This window comes from Camarhynchus parvulus, chromosome 3, assembly GCF_901933205.1.
Source record: "Camarhynchus parvulus chromosome 3, STF_HiC, whole genome shotgun sequence".
NCBI classification, from domain to species: domain Eukaryota; kingdom Metazoa; phylum Chordata; class Aves; order Passeriformes; family Thraupidae; genus Camarhynchus; species Camarhynchus parvulus.
The window spans coordinates 46309798-46334841 of record NC_044573.1 but is presented as its reverse complement, the minus strand read 5'-3'; the positions used below and the strand labels follow the sequence as shown (position 1 = coordinate 46334841).

Below are 25044 nucleotides of genomic sequence, written 5' to 3'. Positions count from 1 at the left end.
GAGCCACAGGTGAACTTCTTTATTTTTTGGACAGGCCTTTCTAAAGTGGGCTTGATTGTTTATTTTTTCATTGTATTTCTTATTATGGGAACCCTGAATGTACTATTCTCTCAGATAACTTTTTCATCATGTTTCCACAGATCTTCATTAAAATATTCTGTATTGAAAAAAATATTCCTCTAGTAAGCTTAGCAAATTGAATAGGATATTGATTCAGGCTTAGATTTGTTGTTTAGAGGAATAGGTGTTGAAATTGGTCACCGAAATACTGACTTCTGGTTCTTAATGATATTTTCTGTGTTTTGTTATGTTATCAGATAAGTTAAATTTACTTACAGGATTCACACAGCATCAATGCCTTCTCTTCTTGTCACTTTGCCCTTTGGTCAGTAGGCTGGGGATGGGCAAGAGGTTGGGAGAGGACACAGCCGGGACAACTGACCAAGATTGATCAAAGAGATAGTTCATACCATATAACAGCATGTTCAGTAATCAGTAAAAGTAGAGGTGGAGGAAGGAGTGGGATCTTTGGCTTCTGGGATGGCCATTGCTTATGCACTGACTGGGGAATGGGGAAGGGATGACATTGCATCACTCCCTCCCTCCCCACCTCCTCCAGACTAAACTGTTCTTATCTCTACCCACGACCTTTCTTGCTTTTGTTCTTCCTGTTCTCTCCATCCTCCCTCTGTGGGAGCAGCAGGAGAGAGCAAATGGCCACATGGGTGCTTGACTGCTGACTATGTCCAGCCTGCCTCAACAGGTTTCTCTCTTTATCTTGATATAACTTCTACTATTGCACATTTTGTGAGTAATGTTGAATGTCTTTATTCTACTACTCCTGAAGATTGCCTTGTAGAAAATTGCAATGTTCTTCCACAAAAGCCTAGGTTGTTGCATGCATAGTGTTCCTTTTAGTAACCTCATTCCCTCCCAAAATTGATTTATCTTGTAGAGCTTTTCCTAATTGCTGTCACATTGCCTGGTTTCTGTCTCATTTTATTCTTATTCAGAGGTGTTAACATTTACGAGTTCCTGTAAATACTGAAATGGAAAAAGACAGCAGATCACTTTATCTCCTGTTTTGTTAATCACAAGGGGAAGGTTTGTGCAGTATAACCTTGAAGCACAGTAGTCATTATGTCAGTCTAGTATTGTCATTAAACTAATGTGCAGACTATCCTGGAAACTTTGATACTAGCCAGTCTTTCTAGCACTGGCATGAAACTACTGGTTGAAATACTGCAGACATAAGACAATTTACAGGATTAAGTGCAGGAGCAATGGCTTTTTGTACCCCATAAGTCTCTCATTGAGATTCATGTGTGCTTTTAGAGTGTTCTGCTAAGTCCTTTAACAAGCAATAGAGTTAAGGCTACTGAGAATATATTTCCTGTAAACAAGGTGATAGATGGCAAAATGATGCACCGATGTATCTCTTCCTTGTCTGTACATTAATGTTAAATGGAAGTTGAATTTAAAAAGATCATTAAGCAAGCCCTGTTCCTCTAATGGATTGTTCTTGGTGCTGATGCGCAAGCAAGAATGGTAAAGGTGTGGGGGAGCTGATCGTGTCAGTCCCAGAAGACAGGTGAGAGTTACTACAGAGGCAGCTGTCTTTGCTACTGGCTGGCACAAATGGATGGAGTGCATAGGGAAGCCTTTATTTTCCAAGATCTTCGTCTTGTAAGCATGTCAGAAATGCTGTTTTCACACTCTTTCTGGAAGAAAATATATTGCTTGGAATATAGAGCAGGTACATGCATGTGTAAATCTTGATGGTGTTTGAACAGCTTCTAAGCACCTAAAAATGTTTTGTAATCATTTATATTAACCCAAACATATTAAAATCATATTTATCCTTGAATTGGGGCCTGCTTCAAAAAGCTCTCATGCATATAAGGAATTGCCAGGGGAAGTCTCCTGTCACAGGTCACTGAGTCACTACATCCTGTGATACAGCCTCTGAGGGAGCGCTTTGGGATCAAGCGGGTCACGCCAGACCAAGGGAAATTCTGCCTTTCTCAAGCCCCCATCCCTCACCTGTGGCTGCACTGCTAAAGAAGTGCTGAGGTGGGCATGAGAAGCCATCTCTGTAACTTCTGCAACAGCATCTGCCTCCAAGATTTCCAGGAGAGACACAAACTCTCAAATCGCAGCAAATCCCAAGTGTTCCAGGTTCCTCATTGCAGACATGACTTCAGGCTCTGTAACACAGGCAGTGAAAAACCCAGGCATGAATTCACCTTGACTTGGGTTGCATTTGTGGAAATCCAGCAGGAGTTTTGGTCACTGTGAAGTCCTGAGATAGCTAAATGTTTGGCTTATCTATCTGTCAGACTCTCGGAGGTCTCCTAGGTGCATCGAAATTACTGTCTTTGTGAGTGAGGACACTTGCCCTTCATGTGAGCCTAGTAGCACAGGCATGGAGGGCAGAGTGGGTTGCCTGGATCTTCCTGGGAGGAGGAAAGATGGATTCTTGTTTCTGGTTCCTAGTGACCTCAGGGGACATGAAGACCCTAGCAGCCTTAGAGCTTAGCCCTGTCAGGACATTATACTTTGCCTTCTAGCCTGAACAGTAGAAAATCAAGATGTTCCCTCTCCAGGAAAAGCACAGGGTGAGAATTGCATTAGCCACACTATGAGATTACTCTCCTCTCCCAGGACTTCTAGTTAATATAATTCCCCTTCTTTTTATTTTTTTCTCTTGCTGAAACAAGTCTGCCTGTGTTAAACAACAGACCCTTTTCCTCGGTTTTGGCCAGAGGAGGAAGCCTTTGTCCCGATCTCCTGGCAGCTGGCCAAGGCAGTCGGGATGTGGGCCAGGAGGGGGTGAACTTGAAAGGAACAGTGTGTTGTTTCTGCTCTGGTAGCATTCTTCCTTCTTCAGCAGTGCCTCGGCCCCTGGCTGCCTTCAGTCACTCATTATACACAAAAGAACCTAAGGGCAAAAGAGACAATTTTCTCTTGACCGCCTGTAACTTGAAATAATAAGAAACAAAACCATTTTGGGGCTTTCAGTTGTGTGTGTGCAGACATGGTTGGGAGAAAACCTTCTTGGAACTGACAACTTTCTCACAAGAGAGAAAAGAACCAATAGCACCTTTTTTCCTCCATTTTAATAGCAGCCTTCGTTCTGTAATATCCATCTGCCCAGTCCTGTATCTCCTGTCAGTTGTGATTTTGCCTTGGCAGTACATAAGTTTTATTACTAGACATTAGTTATATCCTAGTTAGTATTATTTTTGCATTCATTTTTCATGTCAGTAGTTACATATGACTGCTTATTTCTTTATATGTGCTCTTGGAAGACTTAGGCTTAAGTCTAAGAGGCTAAGCATATAAGAGGCTGCATTAAGAATTAACAATTTTTAAGGCTATAGTCTCAACGTTTTTTTGAAAAAATGTAGGATTATTTCCCATTCCTGCAAGGCCTGATACTACAGGGTGGTGACCACTAGGTTTGAACAGTCAAGAAGTGGAAAAAGTATCAAATTGGGTGTTCAGACATCTTCCAAAACAGACATTCACACTGAGGTATCTGAAATGCAGTGACAAAAAGGCTTTTGCATGTGGTGCTTCTGACTTGGAAGCTGACACAAGCAAGATGTTCGAAACTTGAATCTGTGAAAGATTGAAATGGATCATTGGGTCATTGAGGTTGGCTTCCTGTGTGCTGCCAGCCACACAATCTCTCTTCTGCATAGAGACCAGTATCTGGAATTCATTAAGTTATCTATCATTGATGCAAAATTATCAAGTGATAGGCAGTCAAGTGTGTTCGTTTTGTACTAGCAATTAATCACCCACCACTTCAAGAAAGCAGTGCCATACTTCCAGTCCATTTGTCTGGTTCCTGCTTCCAACCCTTCAGTACCCATCATTTTCTCACCATGAAAATATGCAGATGCTGTAAACAAATCACCACTCAATCATCTTTTTTTGGTAAGCTGTCCAGAGCAAATTTATCATCTTTCTCCAAAGTGTCTCTTTCAACCCCAGTGTTCATTGTGAGGCTGTTTTCATACTCTTCCTGATTTAGGATGTGGTTACAAAACTGGATGTTATATGCCAGTGTTTCTCTTACCAATACTATATATGGAAATAAAGATACCTCCACCTCTCTCCATCCCTCTTGGACATCTTAGCTTGCACAGCGCGCCTTTTTGTGGACAAAAATCACAGATAGCAGCCTACCATAACTCGAAGCACAAAGGCAAGATGCCTGCTCTAGATTCTCAAGTTCTGGGCTGTATTTCTGCAGGCTTTCTGCATCACATAGCTGTGGTGAAGCTTTTCCTGCTCATAAGCCCTGCTGAAATTTGTCTCGGTCACTGCAACTCCCTCCTCTGTCTGCAAAAAAGTGATAATGTTAGTATCTGATTAACCTACTATGCAGCACTGTTCACAAGCCATCTGTAAGAACCTATTTTTAACTTGTGGTTTTGTCAGATCCAGATTTGACTGGATTCATTCAATAACTCTTAAACAGCTGTAAAAGATACATTAGAAATTGCAGTGTATGAGCTGCAACCATAGCAGTTCTTTCGGCAACTCCAACGAGACAATCCTGGCATTTCCTCTGCAGATGACTTTGGTTTTGGAACCTCCAACTCTGTCTAGTTCAACTTAAAAGTTGCTTAATGGCTATAAAAGTACCTGACCACATTCTCATAAGAATCTGCCTGTTCATTCTACCAGTGTGGGTTGTTTTTCAGCTTTTCTTTATCTTCTGTGTTGACCTACCTGAACTGGGAATGCAACATTAAAATGCACCAAATAAAGGAGTCTCTTAGAAGATCTTGCTGAGATTTGTTATCTGACCTTGTGTGAGATACAGCACATTTCCAGGCTGAGGACAGCATCAGAGGCAGTGTGTGGTACAGCAGGGTTGGCTGAAGTGTCCCATGCAGCTGGAAATCCATGTTGTTGGATCCACAGCTCTGAACTGGTAGGAGCAAAGGCTGTGACATTTCCAGGAGGAGAGTTTAGAGATTTCTTTATATTACTTACTGGTTGGAGAAGAGACTTCAGAGAGTAGTAGCTGGAGAAAGTTATATATTAGCATTGCTGAGTGTGTTGTATGGCAAGTGTTTCATACTAGCGATATAATGCCTTTAACAGCTCAAGTTATGTAAGAGCACTGTTGAATTCATATCGCTGTTGCACTGTCCAGTTGACAGCCATACCAGTGCAATGCTGACCTCTGCAATATTTTCTAAATATATGTTATTTGTACAGTGTAAGAACATGGTTGTGATTTATGACCTTATCAGCCCAAGGTACTCCTTATGTTTATCACTTATTACTAACTTCTATTTTCTTTTTTCTTCATCTTTCTTCCTTGCTGTGATTTTATATCATGCCTCCTTGGTGTTTACATCCTTGAACATCAGTAGTTGTTTGATTACATATCTTTTAGATTATCTCTTTGAACTCTTCCTGGCTAATCTCTGTTTTGGCATTCCTCCATTTTTCTGTGCCACTTTCTCATTATCAGAGCTTCCTGCATTTTTTTCTTTGTAAGTATAAATAATGAAATTATGTAATGTTAACAGGGAGACTATTCATTCCTCCAGTTTCTTTATTCGTTGTAGGGGTAAGGAAGAAGAAAGAACATTGCTGTCTCACCTAGTTCCATCATTTTACAGTGTCTAGGCCAAGCCCAAGATCCCTATTTGATAAATAATAGGATGTTCCATTGCCTAGGATTGCAGATCCCTGAAGTTCTGGGAGTTTCCATGACCTCTGGAGAGCTGCTCTTTCAGAGAGATCCGTACCTGACCTTTAGGAGATAGGAAACTGCTGTGTGCCAGTGTGCGAGAGTTCTGCTCATCCCCTGAAGTTAGGAGTTGTTCTGTGTCAGCAAAGCACCACAATAATTCAGGACAGAAGTGCTAAAACCAAGCAAGCATTGCTGTGAGCCTGGCATAACTGTCCCCAGTATGCATATGAGGATCCAGTCTTTATCTATGCGCTGTTAAAACCTAAACTGTATTTTGTTGGTGTGAATAACTGAGAGTAAACTAGTGGTAAAAAGGTTGATAACTGAGATTCATGGTATTTCTGATGAAGTTGGTAGATACTGTGGGGACAAATTGATACTTGACTTCTCCATCAGTTTTGATTTTTAATATATTTCTGCCTGATCAGTGTCTCTGTTAGATTTTCTCCACCATCCCTGCTTTCCATTAACAAACACGAGCCAAAGCAAGGTGCTGCATTGCAGAGTCTGGCTGCAGCACACCATCCCTCCTCGGCTTGGATCCAGGGACCTGCCCTGGGCTGAGACTCCTGAGCAGCAGTAGCCCAGTGGCATTGGAAAGACATGCAAGCCCAGCACATCGGTGTCTTATCCATTCTGCCCAAACTGTCCTTTTCCAGATATCCTTCAAGTGCCAGGCTAAAAATTTAAAGTTTGTGAAGTAAATCAATTGTACCAGAAAATGTTTTGCTAAGCTGCAGTTGAACATTCTGAGGGAGGTAATTTCTAGTGTAGCTATCAGAGCCCTGGTTGGCACCATAGCCATGAGAGGCAGATCAAGCAGAGACCCTCACCCCATCGCACGTCACATCTAACCACAGTGACATACATTTCTTTCCATTTAAAACTCCGGAGAAGTAGGTATGTGCTGTAACTCAGCTGCATACAATTGAGACGTGGGGCCTCCCTGCCCAGTGCAGGAAATGAGTTTGCTGTGTCTGTGACAGCCACCGTGTTCTCTCTCACAGCCGTGGGAGCAGCGCAGCTCGGTGTGGCGTTCTTCCCCCGCGGGTGTGAGCCTGGCAAGCCACGGCTCTGCTGGCCTGCTGCCCCCCTGTGCTGCCTCCAGCCTGCCCCACCTCTCCTCAAGGGCCGCCCCAGGGGCACTGGCTCCCTGTGGCTGCATCCTGGAGCAGCTTCTGCACGGCACCCCCCAAAACAGCAGGACACTGGAGAGCACATCGTTCTGAACGTTTCTTCTGAGGTGGAGAATGCCTTTAGGATCATTTTGTCTAAATATGGCAATTCAGGTTTTTGGAGCCACAAGTTATAAAACTCACTTTTCCCTATGGTTTGGATTGCTGCAGTGAGTAATGTCCATTTCTTAGTTAAAAAAAAAAAAAGTGAGAGTGTGGAAACTAACAGTAAACCCTCATCAAGTGGTAACCCAAAAGAATTTAATTTTCTTCATTCCTATCTGCATACCAGTTTAGTCTTAATTTAAGGTATGAGCAGGCTGCCCTGGGAGGTGCATTACTGTATAGTACATTCTTCTAGTAATTGAAAATAATGCCAAAGCAAACATATTTTTAAAAAAAATAACCCTAAGAAGTAAATGGTATAGTTTGTTGCCCTCCATCTGGTTAGCTGTCTCAAAGGTCATAAAAGGGGGGTCCTTTGGTGGGGCAGCGTGGTTTATGTAGCATATGCAGATTGGTATTTTGGCTTTAAGCCAGATCTACCTAATTACCCATTTTGCTTCTATGATGAGAAGAGGTATTTGAGGTGACTTCAAGGGGCAGTTTTGTGATTTCACCCGTATTAAAGAGCCTTTTAAGAGTATTTAAGATTAAAACGTAGCCTAAATAAAGTTCAAGTACAAAAAATAGCAGAGTTCACTGGTTTTATCAAGAGGCTGAGCTTGCAGCCAGGCACAGGCCCAACTCACACCACCCAACAGCCCACACCTCACAGCTCTTCATGCTCTGTGGTTCCAATGATTGTGCTGCAAGGCAAACAAACAGGAGCCAGAAAGTTTACACAGCCCCTGCAGCCTTCCAGAGTGTGGCTGATTCTGTCTGCTCGGACGTGTACTTCTGAAGTCATAGTGTGTGAACAGAGCAGAGAATTGCACACATCCAGAAACCCCTGTGCCACTGCAGCAGCACATTCAGAGGAGGAGTGTATTGGGCTGCCAGGGTGGCACAGAGCGCTGGGCTCCCTGCCTGGGAGGACATTGCCTTTGGCTGCTCCTGCCCCACAGACTGCCCCCCAAAGAAAGCAGTCTCGTGCTTTTCACCTTGTTGGCAGCACTCCTGGGCCCAGCACAAGTGTCTCTCTCTGCTGGGAGAGCAGCCACTAAGGGAGCTGGAGCTGTGAAAGTGGCTTTCCCCACTTACAGTCCTGGAGGGACCATATAAGTAAAGAGCTTTTTCCAGTGAGCTAAATGGAGTTTTCTGTAGCAGAAATAACTTACGTAAAATAAAAACAAAGTTGGCAGGCAGTATAAAGGCTTAAGCTAATAAATGCAATATTTAGTAGTGTATATTTGCTGCTGAATTTGTAAAGAAAACTAGACTGCAAAGCTGGCAGGAGCTATCAGTTAAGCACAATAAAGAGGAGTGTCTTGAAGTGCTTAATAATCATAAGAAAGTTTTCTCACCCAAGGACAGACTGAGTACATTGGCCTTTCTGGAATGTAGTCATCTCATACAAAATGGCAATTTAAAGGTAACTTGAACAACTTGACTAAAAATTTAACAAGATGACATATTTGTGACTCTATTCTGGTCTATGGGTGAAGGTGGTGCAGAAGGGAATAAGCTGTTGGGGAACCCAGATATTTTCACCAAAAATACTTCACACTATTCACTAACCACAGGTCCAGCTTTTTATGCCATTGTCTGTTTGAAATGCAAGCATTTCCTGATCCTTCCTCTATACTTTTTCTTAGCTAAATAGCATGTTAAAATGGCATCTATCTTCTTGCTTTTTTTTGTATATTTTAATAATTTCACAACTATCTAAATAAAACTAAGCAAATTGATAAACAGTCAATAAATATAGAGCATATTTCACCTTCATCACTGTAATTAAAGAATAGAGGACTGTGTACTCAGTTGTTTAATTACTTACATATATGAGTAGAGACAGATTTCAGTGTAAAGAACTACTAACTTTGGTGTAAAAGTTCCATTTAATTACAAAGTAGTATGTTTTAATGGTTATCAACTACTAAAAACCATTCTTCTTTTAGAGAAGGAATTAAAAGTATAGATGCAAAATAGAATTAATGCTTTAAATATTTTTTTTGTGATTTAGAACAGTGTTGCATTGGGTAAGCTAGTCAACAGATCTTCTCTTTGTATCATTCTTCCTGCATTTCAAATTACTCTACAGTTGATAAGCAAAACTATTTCAGATATAGATATTTCAGATATAACTTCTTTCTTCTGCACTAGATGGGTGTGACACAGTGAAGTCCAGTGATTAAAAGGATGTCCCCCCCAGCAGCACTTGTCTCATGTAGTATTATTAAAATGTTCTGAGTTGTTTTTCTCTAATTATTTTACTCTGAAGGAGGAAAATGTGTGTTCACCAACTGAAAATTTAATTTTTTTACAAGTGTGGCTACCTTAAGCTATATGAATATTAATCTTTTGAAATTTAAAGAAAGCCTTTCATGTTCAATGCTGTGCTCTACCCATCTGTCATACTTTTCAAGATTTAAAATCTTGTACCAACTTTTTGTCTAAAGATCATTGCTGTTGTGCTTGCTAGATGGACTTACTAGCATTTTATTACCTCTTGGGATGAAAGGGTTTGTCTTTGTTTAAAGTTCCTCTCTTCCCTAAAAAGCTATTCTTGATTATTTCTCTTGGATAAGCAGATCGCTTGTGGAATCCCAAGAACAACCCACTGTTCTGCTAGCACCCAGCGCTGCCTCCCTTAGCTTTATGTGTAAGCAATTGTGAAAATCTGTTTCTCTGTAGAGATGTTAAACATTCGTTAAGCTTTGCTGGCAGGTGCTTCAGAAGACTTCCATTTGTTCTGCTCACATAAGCAAAACTCTGCCCATGGTAAAATCACATTTTGATTCAAGGATTCCCTGTGGAAGTGAGGGTGGTTGTTGCCACTGGAACCCAGCTGGAAACATTTAATGTTCTTTGTTGTCTGCTTCCTCCATGTTAGCTTTTTCTTTGCAGTCCTTCATGGCCTGACCCTTTTGAATACTTCTGACTTAAAGAACTGCTGTTACAATAAGAATTAGGTTCCCATGTTATATACTTAGGATGAAAATTCTTGGGATGCTCTGGCAGCCAATTGCCATCTAGAAAAGAGCAAAATTATTGCCTTCAGATTTTGCTTTACACCTTGCTTAAATACATTCATCTCCAGTGATAGACTCATTTATTGAGAGAGAAGGCAAAGACACAATTCAGTATTTTTGTTACTAACTCTAATTCCTTATCAACAATAAAAGGTTTGTATTTCAGTTTGCCAAAGCAAAAGTGTCAGGGTGAGCAAAAAGTAGTGAAATCTTCCAGGGCATGAGAGGAAGATGAGTCTAGTTCCATTAACAGGTATAACAGGATGAGAAAGTTAAGAGGCACAGTTGATCCTAAGGTGTCATGTGGTGATGCCAGCAATCCTTCGGTGGTACCCTGAGATGGATTCAGGTTGACAAATATCTGTTTAGATTTGAACTATAATAAAGCACAACAGAGACAGGTCACCACATGCCACATAGGAAATAACTGATTAGTTAAGCTTGGTGGCATGACTGATGTCAAATTTCCAAAGCTAGGCAAGATTGTGGGTTTCTCTATGTGTGGCTCATGCTCATAGTTCATATGATGTGATTTGCATTTTCAGGTAACCGTTGACAATTAGGATTTTCAGTGACTGCAGACAAAACCTGTGTGAACTATCCATATTTAAACATGCAAGTCTGACTTCAAACATCTGGTTTTTTTCATATCTTGTTAACTGTAAATCCATTGTTAGAGACAACTTGAACTCATTGGTATTAGTAATGTAGCAGGGCCATGATTTAATGTTTGAATTAAAAACTTTCTGTCTGGTCTCACTAATCAGCACTCACCATGTTGCTTGTTGTTCTTTCTTTACAGAACATAGGAAACTTGGCAATCTGACTGTGACAGTGAAAAAGACCGTCCCCTCTCCAGAAGCAATACAGATCCTCTACCAACGCATGAGATATGAATATGAGTTCTATTACTATGTCAAAGAACAATTCCACCTGCTAAAGCGCAAGTTTGGACTGAAGTCTGATATCAGGAAACCAAGTCCCAGACCTGAGTTCTTCATTCCTTCTCCCCTGGAAACAGAAGAACCAATAAATGATGAGGAAGAAGATGATGAAAAGTGGCTAGAGGATATCTATAAAAGGTGATGGATGGAAGAGCTATCCTTTCTCTTCTGGTGACCCCTCCAGCTTTCTCAAGATTTTTTTTTAATTATTATTAAAAGTAATTCCTTAAGGAACTGATTTAATGCGCAGCGGATTTGAAATGGAACAGAAGCGATCATTCCCACATGCTGGAGCCATTGGGAGATACCTGATTTTGCAGGTTTGATTCATTATACAGTGTTGGCTCTATAGCATCCTTGATACAGCATAGTTCAAGAGAGAAGTACCTACCATCTGTCACAAAATAACTTTTGGAATATACAGTAGTCCTTCATGAACTGCAAAATGCAAAATAATAGATTAAGCATTCTTGAAAAGCAAATCTTACAGATTCTCATCTCTCTCTTTGACCAGAAAAAAGTCTTCATGGCACAACACTGTGGCATGAACTACAGGCAGTGAGCCGTTTGGGAGTAGTGCCTTTTTCTGTCCAAAGCACACTGGTATCCCAGTGGTGTGGTCAGAGCCATTGCTTTGTCTTCAAACCCAAGGATACCAGGCTCAGAAAGAGGCTGGGTAACAGCTCCTTGAATTACCTGTGCCAGAGGAGCAGGGCTGCTGTTCTGCCAAATCAGTACTAGTGAGTGTGAGGCAAGCTACAGGAACCAGATATTTTTGGTAAAAGCTTCTAGTTCATAGAGTGGGAAACATTACCAGGTCGGTGAATGGCAACAACAAATTTAAAGTGCCAGGCAGAGCTTTATGTCAGCAGAGTATGTTTCTATCAGACTCTGAAGGAAAAGGTGTAACATATGGGGTTTATGTTCAAGAATGGTATTTTTAGATTTTTATCATTCTTTTGGGTCACAAATCCAAAGAGATGCAGAAAAAGCTACTCATTAAAAAGCTCCGGTGATCTGGAGCTCCTATTAAGCATGACTGTATTTCTGCAACTGCAGAATTTAATTGTTCACTTCTGAATCTGAACGCAGCTTCCCCACCAGCACAAACACCAAGCTCCTGCTTTTAGTGTGGCTAGAAGGAAAATTAACAATATGAGTATACACAGTTTCTCTAGTTGAAATAGTTCAGAATCATCAAATACAAGACGATGCGCTCTCTGAAGCCAAAGCTGATTCAGTGATAGGTTTGAAAGAGAGTCACTGTGAAAGTTGCCCTTGTTAATCACTACAAATATTATCTGCCAACACTAGAAAAGGGATTGGTGGAAGCTGGTGAAAGAGAAGTAGCACCACTGTGTGAGGTGCTGCTGTTATTCAGGTGTTTGGGTGTCTCTGGAATGGGATTCCCTGTGATGTGTGGGTGTGCTGGCTGTTGGCCAGCCTACCAGCCCTTCAGGTGCAGAAGGGACATACCCACAGGCAGCCCTGGGCAGAGCTTCTTGGCCTTCTGCTACACAGCAGAATAGGGGGGAGTTTGGGGTCTTGATGAGGTCTTGGCCCCTTATGCACCATTGTTGCCAGAGAAAGCTGGACTAAGAGAGAATAAGAGCAATAAATTCCTGTCCCCAGAGCACAGGAAAGAAGCAGGTACAAGATGCAGGATGAGGTACATCTTGTCAGGATATGAACAATCCACCTCTGTCTATCTCACATCCTTTCTCAAACTCCTACCAGAAAATTTTTGGTTCCTATTCCATGGCTGCCATCTGCAAGGTCATACTTCGGTTTACTACATCAAGCAAAAGTTATTTTGTGATGGATGAAGCATATAAACTCGGGATCAGCTCAAATGGGCTTTCCAAGGGTTTCCTCTTCCATGAGCCTGCTGAGAGCCAATAGAAATTATGGTCAATCTTCTTCACTCCTCAGTCTTTACCTATACACAGAGAATGAAAATAAAGGAGAGTTAAGACAAGATGCTAACTTACAGAAAATACTAGGAAGAAGATTCTGTTCTCATTATTAACATCCAGGTTGGTGGTAGCAATGCACTACTGTGGGGGAGCACATTAAAGAAAGCTGAAAATGGGACAGATAGTAACTAACATATTAGCTAAAATATGAATCTGCTGCATTGTATATTTTAAGTGGTTTCTATGAAATTACATTGAAAGAGTAATGATTAGTTTACACACTGTGGAGTTGTTATATTTTGGAAGGAACTAGTATTCTCATGTTTCTGAAATTCTGTTTGAATCCTTTTTCTGCCCACGTTTTAACAGAACATAGTCACTTAACACATTCACCCTTCCTGAGAGTTCACTGCCACCTACAGTAAAGTCTGTTTCTATCTGTTTGTTTATTTAATGGTATCTTCAGCCATCACTACTTATAATCTAAATACAGAAGCTGCTTTGTGATTTACTTGCTAGGTTTTAATATTGTTGTATTTTCGTAACAATCAACCTGGCCTCTCCTCCTCAAATGGTAGTTCTTAAATTTATCTGGCACACAGCATCTAATATTCCTGGTCCTATGGCCTATTCCTCTGTAATTAAATATATTTTGCTTAACTTTTAAAAGGTACGTTATAAGCTGGTAAATCTTTGACTTATTTATTGAAACTTTTCAGCACATTCCAAATTCTAAGTTGCTCAGGAAGAGGTTGATTTAAATAATTATGTTTGGGTCTGATGAATATTTCTTATTCAAAAAAAATCATTATTTGTAAGCCTTTAGGCCACAACACCTTTGTAGAAAGTGCCAACTTGGAGATCTTTTTGGGGGGGAAAAAGGTGGTGGTTCAACACTTAGAAAAATAAGAAAATATATCTCTACAATAGCTTAGCTATAAATGAAGCAACATATGTTTTGGAATGAAATCTTCTTTAACTTATTCACTACTATCTCCTGAAATATCAATAAGCCATATGATTCTTTATTTTTCAATCCAATGATGTTTAAAAATAAAACTTGCACATTTCTTCCTGGCGCCATAGTGCTCTTGCTTACTGTAGTTTTCCTGCCTGGATGCAGTGGCTGTGGGGAGGATACTGGAGTTGCGCCCGACAGAGCAGGGCTGGATACAGCCTAGGGCATCCTCTGAAGGTCATACTTGAGCAGTAAGACGGGAGCAGGTTGCTCCTGGGTTATTCCATCTCCCAAGCTGTCCAGAGGTGTGAGCTGAGGTCTGAATTGTTTTACTCACCTGAGATGTGTGGTCAGTACAGTGAAGTACATTGTCCAGTGTTCCGTGGCTGCTAAGTAGAAGTTTTATCCAGGAGAGAAACAACTTAGTCTCCATACACTGCATTTTTACTAGATACGGTGTTTGATGGCCAGGCATAAAAGCTTCAGTAGTCAGAGTGATGTTACAATGTAAGCGAAGTATCAGTGCTTTCACACTAAAGAGAGAATCAACGGTTGTTAAAATGCAGCATTCTGGAAAAAAATAAATTTTAGTCTTAAGTTTCAAGTGACAATGACAAATTGTGCCATTTTTTGTTTCTGTTCAATTTACTTCTCTGCCACATGAATTTTGTTGGTGATGCAGGGCTAAGTCAGTGTGTCTCAAATGTTCTCTACTTGTATGTAGAGAAGCGGCTTGGCAGAACTGAAAGTACATGAACCTGATGGTGTATTTAAAGCATTCCCGTTTCTTTGCAGTTCTTTTATCGTGGATCTTGGATGAATCATTTGAGTGTTAGGATGTAAAATGGTGCATTGTAGCATAAACACACAAACAAAGCCACAAATTTTAAATGTTGGAGAATACATCTGTGAATTCAAGCCATAGAATTTTTCCTCCTTTCAGTATTTGATACAATTAAATTGAATGTATAGGTATGTTTTTTGACTAGCAAAGGAAACCACACTGCATGCCAACTTTTATCCTCTTATCAAATGAAAAAACATTGTCTGCCAAAGAATAAAATTCTACATTCTTTTAAAAAATAAAGACCTGATAATAAATTCCCAGCTAAGAGTAATGGTGCTCCGATCATTCCCTCCATTTTAAGAAAGGGAACATCTGTGATGTTAGAACATTAGCCTAAAACAACACAGCAACATTTTTGAGAGCTAAAATACTGTAATACAGTACCACAGCATTCCTTCTGTTTTATTTTTAAAGGACTCGGCCTTTTTTGCAAGGCGTTCAGCTAACACATAGAACACTGTTGATCAGTCTGCTTGCACGAGCCAAGACCAGAGTAAAGAGCTGAGTGTTGCTACATACAGACCTCCACACACAGATTCCATGGGAAGAACAAGGGTGTTACCGAGCCTTGGAAGTGCCTGTCTGCTGGCAATGGAATCACTGGAACAACTTTTGCAGGATCTGTCCCAAGGGAGGGTTTGCAAAGTTAGGCTCTGCTTAAGTACCCACACGTATGGCAGGAAGGTGTCGGAAGGCAACTCCGTGAGAAATGGCCAGTGGAGGGTAAAAAAACTTCACTGCAGAATATTAAAGTGGATGGGAAGGGATCTTGGTTTGAAGGTTGAAAGTTAAGTTGCAGCCAGCATAAATCAACTCCTGATGTCTCACAGCTGAGAAGCAGTGGTAAGTTTGCTTTGGTTTGTCTGGAAATGGCGTTGTATGCCAAGCTGCAGTGCGCATTGAATGTTGGATCTCAGTTGTAAGCTTCAGAAGATCAGTGTGTGTGTGAGAAGAGCACCAGCAGACCGTAATGGTTGAGTCTCAGCACCAATGGCTGACCCTGTCATATTGGAAGAGCCTGCAGTAAGGTTGTTATGGGGGCAGTGGGATGGGGGAAGGGGAAAGTTTTCTGCAAATACAGATTTAGCCTTGCAGACAATGTAAGATGGCAAGATTTGACCACTGGTTTATTTAAATGCAGATTTTGAATATAAACATGTGGATTTCCTTTTCTCAGTGGGTAAAGGAGGAATGTGAGTTGGTTTTGTATTTAACTGATTGTGGCTGGAAGGGTAAGTTAATAAAACTGCTGTCAGGCAGGCACATTGGAGTGTGCTTTATGCACACTTTTGTCATCTCTCTGTTCCTTTCTTTGGATGCAATGGGCAAAAAACCCAAAAGCTAAATAATTCAGCTATACTACAGGGCAATTGGTGCTGTGAAAAGTAGAGCTTAGCAGTCATACATGGAAGTGATGCTGTTCATAACATTATTGGTCTAAACACAAGGACGATATAGAGCAACCAGCAGCAGTGGCACACAAGCTGCTCACTCTGTGGCTTTGTCTTATCTAGAAAACTTGATACCATGCTTCAAAATCAAATGCTTCTTCAAATTTGTGATTTGTACTGTTAAGAAAGTACTGGATTTTTTACTTTTTCTTTGTGCTTTCAAATTGCCACTTCACCTCACAAACTTGGCAGAGCATAAGCACGCAGCCTATTCCTGTATCTGATGTGCAGGAGCTCATCAGACACACGGATTTGATCCTTCTGCAAACCTCTCTCCAAATGCAAGTGATGAGCAGAGTGAAACAAATCCTTGGCACAGTGTTGCTGCTAACAGGCGGAGTAATATTTAGTTACTGTGCCACAAGGGAAAGTATTCCTGCAGTTCTCCAGTTTACTACAGGAGACTTTGGATAACCTCAAGGGTCACGGGACCATTGTCAGGTAGCAAAAGCCAATTGCATGTGACAGGGTTGAACTCATGATCATCTCCGGGTTAGGTGCAGGAAAGAAGCAGAGGTGGTTACTGTTCGTACCAGACACAAGAGTGGCAGTCCAGGCTGTGGTTTCCCACAGCACACAGGGCTCTCTTCTTGAAGCTTCCTATCTAGTTGGTGTGGTGGGAAGCTCAGGGAGAGGAATTCAGCTGCTGTTGTTAGTCTTTGACTCCTCAAAGAAGACAAGATTCTCAAGATCATGCTGGATAAATGTGCTAGAAGAAGGGGCAATGAGGAACCTGTGCTTCCTCTTCTTCACAGAAGAGCTGTGAGTCTTTTCCATTTTCACTTCCTCTGTTTGGTTCTATTTGGGTGTACTTGCCAGGGTCAGTCTGTGTAGGGTATTTCTTTCCGAACCATATTGTTTAATGAAATTATTCATATGCTTATCCTTTTGATCCACAGGTGGAAGTAAAGTGCTGTTATCCCCATTTCATACATTGGGAATGGTTACAGCAAGTGTGTAAGTGATATTCCAAATGTCACACAGAAAGGTTGTGAAAAAGAGCTGATGATAATTTAGCCAAGTGTCTTAGTCCTTGAACCTTCTTTTCTGCTGTAAGATCAGCCCTAGATTGTAGAAGGCAAAACAGCTACTATGGAAAATTTTAGTTACTTCAAGTCTTTTCCTTAAAACTGGGAAAATCTTTTGGTTAACTGCCTAAATGTGAATGATATTTTAGCCCTTCTGCAGACCATTTATTTCCTTTCGGGACAAATATTAATTCCAAGTTTTATCTGTTCAGTTGCATACTAAAGACCTGCAGGAATGGTATGGTTGTAAAATGTCATCATGTTTGGGAACAGTGTTCCTGTAGCAGTTAGGAGGAGATAAGCAGATGGATAGGTGGCTGAAGTCACATCTTGTAAATTTAGTCATTCACAAGAACACAGTCACATTTTCTCCTGCAATATGTGGCACTTGTAAAAGTGGCACTACCTGAAAAGTCATCAGACCTGTGTTCATGTATGTGGTCTAAGCTATTTTTTCATTTGGTTTTCCACAGTGCTTAAAAAACCAGAAAAAGAAGTGATGCCTCACTGTTCAACAACCACCACAGAGCAAAAAGAGCTCTCACACAGCTCCCAAGCAGTCAGTTTTGTCTGATGTACTCATAAACCCCAACTTCTGATACCTTCTGCTTACTGGGTAGGGGCATATGCCTCTCACCTGAGAGATCTGGTGCTTTCCTCTCATCTCTTCCCTGTCCTTCCCTCACCTGGACAGCACACATAATTAGAGCTTTTGCCTAAATATTCTCGGGAGCATCTTAAGGAAGATTGTGCAAATGTGGCCATAATCCTCTGTTCCAAGTGTCCATGGAGATGCATGACCTGTAAACCTGGCTCCAAACTTTAATAGTGGGGGAAGGCTCTTGATTTTGAGCCCACCTTGCAGGTGTCATCTTTGTTCCTGCTCCAGATGTAGTTTCTGTTCTGAGTGTTAGGACAGGTGCTGGCCTGTCTCTGTTGAAATAATGAGGCTTAGCCAAATTAATACCAAATCCTTCCCTTCTGGCTTTGGGCCGGGAGGCTGAAATGCACTGGCAGGTGAGCCCGTCAGGGTGCAAGGAAGCATCCATGTCAGTCCTCCAATGTAAGCAGAGACACTCAGTGCCAGCAGCAGCCCTGGGGTTGGTGTCTGAGTGGAGTGGGGGAAACCAAGCCGGTTTCTTGCTCACGGTGTACTGGTGGGCACTTCTACCAATCTCCCTTGGACAAGTTTCTGCTGGTCCTGTCAGCACTTGCTGTGGAAAAGAAACTTTTTTCCTGCACTTCTTTGGACAGGAAGCTGGCAAAGAAATCCCAGCAGTGCTTCTTTTCCGTAGAGGCTGCAGAGATCCTGGGGAGATGTCAGGGTGTGGGGGAGGGAAAGCAGCAGCCTCCTGCCTGCCCCACGGGCTGAGTTCCAAGCTCTTTCTCATGAGACCTAGGCAGGGTGCTGCTGGTAGAGGACAGTGCTGCATGAAAGCACTTTTTCCTTGAAACATGAAAACCCAGATCTTCACAATGGAGTTTGGTGTCAGAAACTTAGCCATGAAAGGAGACTCCAAGGAGTCTCTCTGCACAATTGTAGCTTTCCATCAGGTTTTGCCCCAAAGAACATGATTTGGCCCATCAGCACTGGCTGGAAACTGAGCTTTTTAGTGACTCCACAATCCAGCCCTTGTCAGTCATGCCACTTGGGTCTGTGCATGGGGCTCTTTGTGATAAACCTCACTGGAATTTGGAAAACATTCAGCAAATTTGACCTCTACTTTGTCTTACAAATATCAGTGTCAAACAGCATCATGCATGCTTTATCGCTCCAAAATGCGGAAAAGGAGATTGAATTAGTGCAGTCGGCTCTGATTTTCCAAAACAATATCTTCTGAGTTAAAAAAGCTTTTTGCTTCTCAAGAAGAAAATACAATGTCCTCTTTTTGCCTCAGGACTGGGGCTTCTTCTCAAACTTATTCTAAATCCTTATGGACATGGACTGGTGAACCCAAAGGAGCCTAAAGCATTTTCTTCTCCTGTAGGGAGAGCACTACAGCAGCCAGCTCCAGCAAGAAAGGCGAGGTGAGATGCAGTCCATTTCTCTGTTTTCACCACAGAAAAGGGAACAGAGGCATTGGAAAAACCTTGGCCAAAAACAGCTCTGACCAAAGTTAAGAGCTTCTTACTTCTCTACAAAAAAGAAAAGCACATAATAGATAGCAAAGCCCACTGGGGCAATCCAGGGAAAATGCATCTATCTGCAGGTCAGCATCTTTTCCAAAAGCTGCTGCTCCTGCTAACTTAAGGAAGAAGAAACCCTTTCTTCCCTTGACAATTGATGTGGTCCCACAGTGCCCCCTCCCCAGCCCCCTGGCAGAGCTGCCCAGGCCATGGGCCAGTGCTGGTGCTGTGGCAGGTGGCAGATGAGGATGCCTTGGGAGCCCTGTGCAGCTGGTGGCCCGGCCTGCTGCCGAATCGCTGTGTGGCCCAGCCTAATTGCTTAAAGCTTTCCTTTTCCCTCACTATGAATGCTGGAGTGCAGTATTTATCTACTCTGCAAAACTTTTATGAGAATTGGTAAGGTTTTGTAGAATTCCTGAATAACAGGAATCACAATAGCTGCAGCAGAGCCAGACCATGCAAACCCAAACGCTTGCACTGTTGGCCTTATTTACACACAGCCTCTGCAGGGAGGAGCTGTGCTCCTCTGCCTCCCACCAGTGTCTGTGAAAAGTGCCCCAGACCCTTCACAATCCAGCTGAGCTGCAGCTGCTCAGTGCCCACAGCTCTTCAGCCTTCACCTCCCTCCTTCTCTTTCGGTCCCAGGCTCAGCAAAGAGCATGGGCACCATTGGAAGACAGCTGAATGTAGCTCCCTAAACCACTTTGGGACTTTGCCCTTGTTTGTCTTCTTCCAGAAATAAAAAGGAGGTCCTGAGAACTTCCCTGGGGAAATTTTCCATGGGAAAAACTTCCTTGCTTTCCTACCAGATAGTGAGCTAGGAAAAGTAATTTGGAACAGGACAGGTAATCTACCTTGTTCAAAATAGCCATTCAGGTTTTGGCCAGCCCTTATGTACTGTGAAGCCAGCAGTCACATGTCATATCCTTGAAGACTCCTCTTACTGGTAATATTTAAGATAAAATTGTGATAGTAATTACAAATAGTCATGATAATGATGTTGTGTTTACCTCACAGTGAAGTTCAATTGAAACAGTAGATTCTGGAAGAAAGATGCTTTACATGCAGAGGAAGCCTTATGCAGGAAGGGGATGAGTGCAGGTTAAACTACAGGAGCCTCTTGCTGAGGAGGCCTAGACTGCAGTGCTCAATGCTTGGGAATAGCCAGCTTTCCCCTTCTTCCTTCCTCTCCAGTGCATGCCAGTCATTTCAGTTAGATGAAACAGAAAAAATGACCAAGCCAAACCAACCCTAAGTATCCATTGTTTTTTCCAGCCTGTCCATCCAAAAGTAGTTTGCTTTAGTCCAGTGAGTCAAAAGGTATTACTCCCTTACTCATCATTCCCATTTGCACTGCTCAAGGGGAGATCTGGCAGAGGAATGGTGTGGACAAGCCCAGAACCTTGCACCAGTACTTGGTAGCTCATTCTTGGGGAAGCACTGCATTAGCTGTAGGGACTGCAGGCTTGGAGACTGCCTGAATGGTGATTTTGTTCAGGGCCGGTGGAGCCTGCCTGAAAGTGCCATCACAAAGGGGATCACAATCTGAAACAACCAAGGGGGGCAACACCAGGCTGGCACTGCTGCAGCAATGGCAAGTTCCCAGCCTAGTGCTGCAGTGACATGGTCAGTGTGTGTTTGGTGTGGGCACTGTATGGGGACACAGGCAAGTGTAATGTGCGTAGCTTCAAAACACTGTGGCCCTCTGGAACTCTGTGGAGGGGTTAGAACAAAAGACAGAAGGGTTTTGCTTCTAGAAGATTTAAGAGTTGTTAGAGACCAGAGTAAAGAAACCAAAACAGAGGTGATGAACACGTGGGGTGTAAGGGGCAGAATCCTGTACAAGAGGGGTTAAGCAAAGCTACTCCTGGTACAGATATTGGGCATCGTCCATGCAGTTTGATATCCATAAGGGAGCTGGCAAAAAAGCCAGTCACAGCCTCTCTGGCTCCACTTTCCCTGCCCCTGATGGTGAAAAGCCCACACCTGATAAGAGACAGGAGCACACAGCAATGAGGAAAAGTTTCAAGCCGTGCCCAGATGATGTGATGGGTCCAGGTGAAACTGCTTAATAAACCTGCCAGTCACTGGCTTTCAGATGCTAGAGCCAGGCTGAAGGGAAATGAGCAGAGATGGAATTTGTTCGTCCTCTTTTGTTCTGGTCATCAAAGGTGAGTGCTGGTGTAAATTAACTAATGCTGCACATTTTTTAAAAGGAGGCAAGGCTGCCTATAATACTGTTTCAGGCTTTCTTCCAGTAAGCTACCAATACCAACTTTGTTTAGAGGTTTTCTTTGTTGAGACTTCTTTGTTTAGAAGTCTCAACTTTATGCTCTCTGCTCCTCAAGAAAAAGTTCTAAAGTCAGGGGAGGTTCTGGGCTGACTCACTTTTGTCAGAGGAAGGATTTTTCCTCCTGCTGCTGTGATCCCTTGTTCCCATACCTCGTGGGTCTCTGCATTTCCAGTGCAGAGCCTGTGCTCCGCAAAAATGCACCGCAAGCTTTCAAAGAATGCATCTGTTTATATTACCTCCCCTGGCCCAACATCCTGTTTGGGGAAAAATAGCATTTATAATGAGAAGCAGTGGACAGAGAACAAATTATTCTCCATGCAAAAAGCGAAGGTCTTCTTTTTCCCCAGCACTTTTGGGGCGGACTCTGTTCCTTCCCTGGAATTCCTGCCTTGGAGGGGAGAGCCGATGTCCCCAGCCGGTCTCTCGGGGCACAGACGCGAGGCCCATGGCCCCCGAGGCACGGCCGAGGGGCGAAGCTGCCCCGGGGCGATGCCGGCTCCCCGAAGGGCACTAGAGGGAGCCGCGGCCGCGGCCATCCCCGCCCGGCCCGGGCAGGTGGACCCGCGCCGGGAGCGGCTCCGGCTCCCGAAAGCGCCCGGGGCTCGCTGCTGGCTCCAGCTCCGCGGTCGGGCCGCGCTCCCGCGGGCACCTGCGGGGCACGGGAAGGGAACGGCCGAGAGAGCCGGGACGGGCGAACGAGTGGCTCTGGCGAGCACTCGGGCACCGAGGAATGCAAGAGATCCCGGGCGGGAGGTGGTGTGAGATGTGGCGGGATATTAGAAGATGAAAACCAGGGAGTGGCCCCTGGTGTCTCATGATCTGGGCAAAAGCCAGGCGCGCTGGAGGGAGAGGAGGGAGGAGGACGCGTGTTGCTGAGTAGTGAAATGATAATATACGGCTTGCTTTCAAAAGCCAACCAAAGAAGCCGAGGCTGTGAAAAGTCGTTTTCAAGCTAGGGTTGTGACAACCTTTTGTGAGCAAACATCAAACCTGCAAAAACATATTCCCACTGACTTTTGGCAGCGGGAAGAACAAATTGAACTTCCACACAGATGGACCATTCTTCTGGTGACATCAAAGCCCAAAAGAAGATGAATAGCCTAAACCTTATCACTCTCTTGAGACATCATTCACTATCATAATCCCAGCTTTGCTGGGCACATTTAAAAGTACATGATGTACCCAGTCTTCACTTCAGGAGTGGGAACCTGGATCTCTTCCTTCACTTGAGGCAGGAGCCTTCCCCCGTATTGTTCCCCCCTTTCCCATTACCTCTCCTCCAGCAGCACCTCAAGGGCTATGTGCAGTTTTCCTTAGGTAAACTTGCTGTGGTTCCTTGTTAGCTATTTTCGTCTGGACAGAACATAGATTCTGGGACATGGGCACAGAGAGAGATTAGGTGGTTTAAATCTTATGCCTCGGGCCCCTCTCCAAGGAAAAGCTGTTGCTAACTTACAGCTGTCTCGTGCTCTCTGTGGAATGAGAGGGAAGTCCATTCAGTCCAGTGAAAATAAACCCACCATCATAGCTGACATTCTCATTGGTAGTCTCAGTGCAGAGGCCAAGGATTTGAGGGTTGTGACACATGAGGCAGCTCACTCCTAAAGAGCTTGATCTGGGTTGAAACGTGTCATCAGAAAAGTATGAGGAGCCTTGTGCTCTCGCTGTCAATACAGTACTTGCCCTCTTCACACGGACCGGCTTTCCTTTTCTGTCCTGCCAGTCTGGCACACGGCATGGGTACCCTTTACTGTACATTCACTTTAAAGGAGAAGGACACACAATTTCCTCTCACTAGGCTCCAGGACTCAACCATCAATCCTATGGCTACTATTTTGACTTCACCATCTGTCCTTCTCTCCCAAATAAAAGGTTGTGTCCTATCTTCCTGCTACCTCGCAGACACCCCATCATCTTCTCTGCCTCTTAACCCTCCTCTCTTGCTCCCCAGCTCCTCCAGGGCATGAGGCTGAGTACCCAGCTGGAACCTGAGTGCCCAGCTGGAACCTGGGTACAGTGGCACCTGGGTGGGCAGGCTGTCAGGTAGATGAGCAGTTGTTAGGAGCAGTTCTAGGAGCATGGCAGCAGGTTCAGTGTAGCTGTACATGCCACTGTCAGACTTTCCTTCTGAGTGAGGATCGAGAGTGAGTCCGGGGCTCTGCAAGAGGCTATCTGCAAGAAATGTTGACTACAACAAGGTTATTTATCATATGATATGAGAAAGCTGCAGTTTTCATCACAGAGACCTGGAGGTTTTCTCTTTGCTCTTTTATCAGCAGGTCTGAGAGTTTATACAGGCTTCTCACAAGGGTTGAAATCTCTGTTGAAGTAGGTTTCATAATCTTCCTGACTTAATTCATTTAATATGCTAAACATAAGTGTAGCATGCAGCAGACAGGCTAGAAAAGCCCTGTGAGGTGAGAAGGTGCAGGGAGTGAGAAGGACAGATGCAGTGAAGGGATACACGATGAGAAGAAACTGAAATGCAAAGCAAAGCCATCTAGAAGAGTTGTCATCCATCAAAACTGATTTGTCACCATATATCACCCCTGAAATGGTTTCACATTTCACAAACTCTTTCCTCATGGAGCCTAATTCAATGGCCACTTCCCCTGTAGGTCAAATTAAGGAGGTCAATCACCCTGGAGATGACCTGTGAGCTTTTCAAGTGAAAGAGTAATTTTTCAAAAAATGGGTTAAAGAAAAATATTCAGTATTAAATCTCCAAGCTTTCCCAGGCAATTTTGGATGGCCTGGTTTGGTCTCCTCCCCCTGCATTCACTGCTGTAGGTCTTTTCTTGGTACAGCTTCCACATACTCACCACGAGCCCTCCTCAGAGCTGACTGTGCTATGTGCTCATTTTCCAACTAAAAAAAACCCTGGAAAAATGTAAGCAAGGGGTGCTCCAGTGAGGCCATGTGGACAGATCTGCAGCCTCGACAGTGCCCGGCTCCTGCACACCTTCCTCTGAAGGTTGTGGAAAGGGTTGTAAATTATATGGTGCCAAAAAAGGGAAGCCTGCAGCTGGTTTTAGTTCTGGGGTGAGAAAGTTGAAAGAATAAAAGAATTAGAGGCAGTTCATTCTCAAAGGTGATTAGTGCAAAGGAATGTCAGATTCGACGAAGAGAGTTTCCTTATCGGGCTGCAGATTTATTAAATGTGTTCCAGACTTGCATTGCTTCATTCAAGTTTAACAGAGCAGTAATACTTAATATGCCCTTTAGCAATTTAATACTCTCTTGTACAAATCATTGGAAAATTTAAAATAGAAAAAATATGTCCAGGCTTAACTGTAAGAAGAAGGGGAACGCTGTACAAAAACAGAGGAGAAGGAATGCATGGGTAAAGCTGAATATTACTGAATATCTTACCACATGTATTATTCTGCTGAGTTATTAGTACGTGCACTCTCAGCTGCAGGCTAAAGGAGGAACTTGCAGAAATA

General features: G+C 43.1%; 1 protein-coding gene across 1 annotated transcript in view; it reads left to right on the top strand.

Annotated features, from left to right (window-relative positions):
* UST (uronyl 2-sulfotransferase) overlaps positions 1-15133 on the top strand; it is a 155295-nt gene extending 140162 nt beyond the window's left edge. The window contains 1 exon segment of the mRNA XM_030944405.1: positions 10837-15133. Within this exon segment, the coding sequence (XP_030800265.1) occupies positions 10837-11120 (284 nt within the window). The 3' untranslated portion in view covers positions 11121-15133.
* The last annotated feature ends 9911 nt before the right edge of the window (positions 15134-25044 follow it).